A 6425-nucleotide genomic window follows, 5' to 3' on the forward strand; every position below is an offset into this window, starting at 1 on the left:
GTGTGTGTGTGTGTGTGTGTGTGTGTGTGTGTGTGTGTAGGACGTCTCCAGGACTCCGTTGGACCCGGCTAATGAGCGGATCCTCACCATCATCACTTACGTTGGATGTGGAGTCTCCTCAGTGTTTTTGGGAATCACTGTTCTCACCTACACAGCTTTCGAGTGAGACTCAAACCTCTGAGTTGTTAAAACCTCCACCAGGGAGGTCATGTTTGCAACTTGGTTTGTCTGTTTGTTTGTTTGTCTGTTTGATTGTAAGGAGGGATAAAAACTATCAGCTTGTTCCTACTAGACTTTTGTTTAGCCTTTGTGTAGTGTGTAGCATAAATAAAGAGAAAATAATAACCAACCGTGTGTCCTAAATGAATAACAATAATATAATTTAAGCATAACCAAATAACCACTTAAATGTTGTGATGTTTCTCTGTCTTACCTTTCCTTTTCTCTCCATATCTCCGTCTCAGGAAGCTTCGTCGGGACTACCCCTCTCAGATCCTGATCCACCTCTCCCTGGCGCTGCTGGGCTTGAACCTGGTGTTTCTGGTCAACTCGTGGCTGTCCTCCTGGGGTCTGTACGGTCTCTGCGTGGCTGTAGCAACCACAATGCATTACTTCCTCCTTGCGTCATTCACCTGGATGGGGTTAGAGGCCGTTAACATGTACTTTGCACTCGTCAAAGTCTTCAACGTCTACGTGCCCTCTTACATCCTAAAGTTCTGCTCTCTGGGGTGGGGTGAGTCGTTTGTTCACCTGACAGACATAACATTTTGTTGCTGGCCAGAACATTGTGACAACCCTAAAAATAAGTCAAAATTATTATTTGCTATAAATTAATTTAAATTGTCCCTCCAGGCATTCCTCTGGTTATCTGCATCCTGGTGCTTATCGTGAACAGAGAGGCCTACGGCAGTCACCTGTACACACACGGTCAACAAAGCCTGAAGCCAACTCTAGACAACTCTGACAACTTGTGAGTTTATCCTAAATTAATTATTCATGTCCTGAGGCATATATATATTTGAAACACAGGGGTTTCAATCAGCTGTGAGACTGAAATAGACAGAATTTTTAAATCTTGTGTCAAGCAAACTTCAAACTTGACTGGATTTTCTCAATTATTAAACAAGAGCATAAATACATTATTAAGATGATATTTTTGTATTATTGTCACCAACAGTTAAAGAAATATTGCAAAACATTTTTTAATCCTTTTGATCCACATACAAGTGACATATCAAGCTGGTCTTAATAAAGTCAAACTAAAAACGGAAATTGATATCAAAACTTGAATTAGCAGTTTGATAGCCTCTAAATCGTTCCTACTTGTTTCCATCCCTCAGCTGTTGGCTCCAGGACGATCTGACGTTTTACGTGTCCGTGGTTGCTTATGCCGCGCTGGTCTTTCTCTTCAACATTGCGGTAAATAGTTATAACATTTGCCGAATTGTTGTCAAGATGCTCATACTTAAAGGTGACCTATCATGCAAAATGCACTTTTGTACGTCTTTTATACATGAATATGTGTCCCCGGTGTTCCAGGGAACTCAACAAGTGTCAGAAAACACAACCCTCTCTATTTTCCTCCATACCCAAATCTCTTAAAAAGGGGCTGCAACGGATCTGATACAGACTGATCCAGAATTGAACATTTCTATGATGTCACAGAAGTAGCGCTACGGCTATTGGGCCAACTCCACCAATCAGAAGGAGACAGCCACGGACATTGCCGTTCGAAAGCGCTGGAGACGCTGTAGTACATATGCCAGGCCTGTAGGTGGTGCTGTTCTCACAGAATCAGCCCATGCAAAGACAGTGTTAAATTGAGCGAAATTAGGAATGGCTAAAATGCATGATCTGTTTGGTATTTTGAAAAATAAAAAGTATAAATATGCCTTATATAGGTATGGTCCTACACTATATTATTCAAATATAGCATGATAGGTCCACTTTAAAGAATGGCCTATGCCCATATCTTAAATGGTAAATGTATCACAGTATTCTCCTAATTCCCTTTTTTCCTTTTCATTTTTGAGGGCACTTGCCTGTATCTTAAAGTCTATTGTTTTCCTGTATTCAACTAGATCTTTCTTTGAATCTCCTTTTAGGTTTTTGTCGTGGTTCTGATTCAGATTCGTCACATGCGAGTCAACAGGCCGGCTGGGATTCGCAGCGGACTCATGCACGACCTGAAGGGAGTGGCCAGTATCACTCTGTTACTGGGACTCACCTGGACTGTTGGCTTCTTCACGGTGGGACCAGCCAGAGTAGTTCTGCTCTACCTTTTCGCTGGACTCAACACCCTGCAAGGTTGTGGTTTCAATTGTTCTACAATCAATGAAAACCATGCTGGATAATATGCAAATGTGCAAATGTAAAGACCAATGCACAAGAATAGAAAGACATGTTGGTTAACACATTGTTGAAGAGGAAGGTTTACTAAACACATACGCAGGTTTCGTCAACATCCCTCCTCTTGTTCACAGTTCAACAGAAACCAACAAAATAAAGAAGTTCATTCAACAGAGGCTGAATGATGCAACTATTTCACAACTGCCTTTACCTTGGCTGGCCTTTGTTATATTGCTTTCTTTTATGTGTGAGAGTGACGCAAAGAAACCCTTTCAACTTCTCACTTCTGGGATAGAAATGGCTTGCTCGATCGACACTACAAATAACTGCTGAGGGCCAAAAGAGCCACCAAAGATCCAATACTGTCCTTCTAAGCTCATCATGACCTTATCTTTCTTTTATGTATTTTCCAGGACTTTTCATCTTCCTATTCCACTGTCTGATGAAGGAAAATGTCAGGAAACAGTGGAGGATTCACCTCTGCTTTGGACGTTTTCGACTTGATGAGTATTCTGGTACGGCAGCCAAACATAGCTTGATGTTGATTCAGAATCAGAATACCTTTATTAGTCCCACGGAGGGGACATTTGCGTAGTTACAGCAGGAAAAAGAGCCACAAAAAAAGTATTAATTTATGATATAATACAAAATAAAAAGTTACATGATTTAAAATGCATACCTTGTAACAGTTCTAAGGATTTAGCTAGAAGCCAGGTATATATTACACAGTTATTAACGCCATTTATATATTGCACATAGTTTGTTGGTATTCAGCAGCAAGGGGTGATATAGTGTGTGTGTGTGTGTGTGTGTGTGTGTGTGTGTGTGGGGGGGGGGCGGCAACTAGGGGCTGTGCTGGTTGTATAGTCTGACCACTGCAGGAAGGAAAGATCATCACTCAAGTTACATTTTTGGTGACTTGAAGAAATATTGTACTGTCACTGTGTTTGTGAAAGCACAGTTCCTCTTATTAGGTTAATAAATTACACTAAAGGCAACTCGTGGCTTTAATGACCTGTTATTGTCATCCAGACTACAGCAACTCGGGATCAGTGGGAGTGACGGCCAAACCCAAATCAAATCCTCCAAAAGCGCCAGTACCATCGGTGGATTCTGTGAAGTCCAGCTCCACAGAGAGCACATCAGCGTCCTCCGACTCCAGCCAGAGAGACTCGTCCTGCAAGAGACCAAACCTGGGTGAGAAAACGAGGCCTAGTTATTCAAAAGTGGCATACATCCTTATTAAACTCAGTTATCAGTCTTACAACACTGCTTTCACTATAGCACACTTGAAAGCCTGAAAGATAATTATAAACAATGCATTAAGTTCAACACTGATATAAATTGAATACAAAATAAATGCCATTTCTGAAAATGTGCTTAGAGAGATAATAAGCCGAGGGTTTGGCTTCCATTTTATTCCATAATGACTTTTCTTTAAAACCCAATTATTATCTTTTGTCATTAAACTCTTAATGAAGGCCTTAATTCTCCTCTTTTGTTAGACATTTAAGGTTACAATTAAAAGTTCTCATTCATCTTGTAGGAATATGAAATGATGATGATCACAGATTTAGTCATAATCACAGTCCCTCGGCTGCCAGAATCACAGTGAAGGTCACTGCATGCATTAATGAGACTGCACTGACGTTAAATAATTACACGGAAGCCTTTGTAATGGGACCTAAGAGGACATAATTGTTATTTTTGAAAGGTTTCTTTCCCCACCTGTCAGCTCAATTTAAGTTGAACCCCCAGATCCCAGGCATGAATTCTCAAACCACATTTGAGAACATTTCACATTTTCACATCTCAAATTGTTCACAGAGGTTTAATTACCTTGCAGGCCTTTTCGTGAATTCCCTGGCTCTCCCTCGTGCCCAGAAGAGCCCCTCTGATACGGGAGCTCTGCCCTCCCCCAGGGGGGAGAACCCAACACCTGGCTGGAGGAATCACTTACTTGGCCAGCAACAGATCAAACACAAAGAACCACACACACATGCAAATGCTAGAAACTGACCGAAACAGCAGCTTTAACATGCATGTTTTTTAACATAAGCTACATATATCAAATGAATTCCTTTGTAATCCAGCTTCATTAGATCATTTTATCGTGCAATCCTATTGTCTTTTTGTTTTTAGCAACTACTGATAAAGAGCCTGTAATTATGAAGTCATGAGTAGTTGCATCAGTTCCAATGAGGAGTTGGTTGCCAAGCAACTGGTGAGATGGAGCCATGGTGACAATGAACCATGGCTCCACAGTTTGTCTGAAAAAATAATAAAACATTTAATTTAAGATGATGCAAGTCTCCCTGTGTCCCTTCTCCGCCTCTCTTTGTGCCAGTTAATATGTATTTCAAGATCAACCAAATAATTATGCTGCCGTTGTTCCTCGAATCACTTCAGGAGGTGATTACCATTTCTGAATGTGGCTGCCATCTTGTTCTTTAAATTCTGACACCTTCCTTGTGAGACATGTGATGATCCAAAATAGTCAATGTGGTTTAAATAAACCACTGGCATTGATTGGAGTTCATCAGTAGAGAAGTGGAAAGAACAGAAATCATTGCTACATAAAACTCCCATAAAGGTTTGCCTTTTTTTTTTTTTTTACATCATTTCTTTTACCTGGATTGTTTTATGGACTACATTCCCTTAACACTTGCAAAAGTTGTTCATTCTGTATTGTTTGACAAAACATTTTAATCTGAAGACTAGCAGAGTTGTTAGTACATAAACAAATATTGCTTCAGAATGCTTTGTACTATTAAATGACCAGTCAGAAAATACACGAATGAATATATAAAACTAGAGACTTTAAAAAAGGAAATATAATTGCATATATTTTACCTATTTTCTTCTTCAACTATTTGACACCAGGAAGGTCATCTCACTTACTGCAGAGTGCAAGAGTTACGTTTGATAATGATATTGAAGTAGTTTTTGTATTTTTTATCTTAGATATAAATCACAAGAGGTTAGTAAAAACTAGGGGACATTGGAGCATTAAAAGAGGTTGAAACTATGATCTGTATCCTTTGTTCTTAGTCGGTGATTAAAAATGTGTAAAATGATAAAACAGTGAATGAAATGATAGAAACTCCATACAGTACAAGGCATGGGTAGAATTATTTTTATTTTTATCAACTCAAAACATCTTTTTGTCAATCAGTAAAACATTTTGGCTACAAATGTGATAATGGGTAATAATGTTCCTCCATTCTACTTCAGTGGCTTACTGTTCCCATAAGTCATGTTTTTCCACTCACAACTCTTTCAAGCTAACAAATACTTCACTGTGTTGCAGAACAGTAGGGTCTCGTTTATTTTTTTCAAACACCTACACAAACAGAAAACTAAAATATGTTATGTAAAACACTTTTTTTTTTAAATTTCTGTTAAAAAAAGGTATTGAACGAAGAGCACAGCAAACAGAAGTAAACTAAATCTCAAGAGGAACTTGAACTTTTGCGTGGCCTGTTTCTCGGCGGGAGCACATTCAAACGCTGAAGCAGTCCACCAGCCTTTTTGAATTCCAGGGACCTGCATGGTTACTCAGAAACTGCTCCTTGACCAGATCTTTGACACTCTGGTAGGCGACGGCTTCCATCTATAAAACAAACATTCACATCATCATAAAAACCACAATGAAACAAAGTTACAATTCCCTCACGTTCACCACATTTACACTGGCTTGCTGGGTGGAATGTGTAGTAATCGTATAATCATTTATAGCTGACCTTGACGCTGTGGTAGGCGGGAAGACTCAGCAGGTAGCTCTTCCCGCTGATCTCTGCAGCTCGGAGGAAGTAACTGTAGAGCGCCCTCTTGCAAAGTCTGCTGGAGAAGTCGGGTCCACTCACAGAAGGAGAACTGGGGAAAAAACATATATTTCAATGAATGCTTCCCTTTAGATGCATTGATTGTCTTTTATACATGTATTGATCGTTTTGAGAACTGTATTGTACATTAGTGGATTTCAAATATATTAACCCTTTCAAACATATTAACCGGTGAAGTTGACTTTGCAGCGCGCACGCACACACACACACACACACACACACACACACACA

At 39.7% G+C, this 6425-nt stretch overlaps 2 protein-coding genes across 4 annotated transcripts in view; one reads left to right on the forward strand and one right to left on the reverse strand.

Moving 5' to 3' along the window:
- gtpbp3 (GTP binding protein 3, mitochondrial) overlaps nucleotides 1–6425 on the forward strand; it is a 633967-nt gene that overhangs the window by 37507 nt on the left and 590035 nt on the right. The gene's annotated exons all lie outside the window — the stretch shown is intronic.
- Nucleotides 5463–6425, reverse strand: part of adad2 (adenosine deaminase domain containing 2) — a 2985-nt gene continuing 2022 nt past the window's right edge. Inside the window, exons 2-3 of the mRNA XM_010795189.1 lie at nucleotides 6093–6225; nucleotides 5463–5962 (exon numbers count right to left, since the gene is read on the reverse strand). Coding sequence (XP_010793491.1) covers nucleotides 5852–5962; nucleotides 6093–6225 — 244 coding nt within the window. The 3' untranslated portion in view covers nucleotides 5463–5851. The remainder of the gene's footprint in view (nucleotides 5963–6092; nucleotides 6226–6425) is intronic.

The sequence above is a fragment of the Notothenia coriiceps genome, unplaced genomic scaffold, assembly GCF_000735185.1.
Source record: "Notothenia coriiceps isolate Sejong01 unplaced genomic scaffold, NC01 NC01_scaffold00037246, whole genome shotgun sequence".
Classification (NCBI taxonomy): Eukaryota; Metazoa; Chordata; class Actinopteri; order Perciformes; family Nototheniidae; genus Notothenia; species Notothenia coriiceps.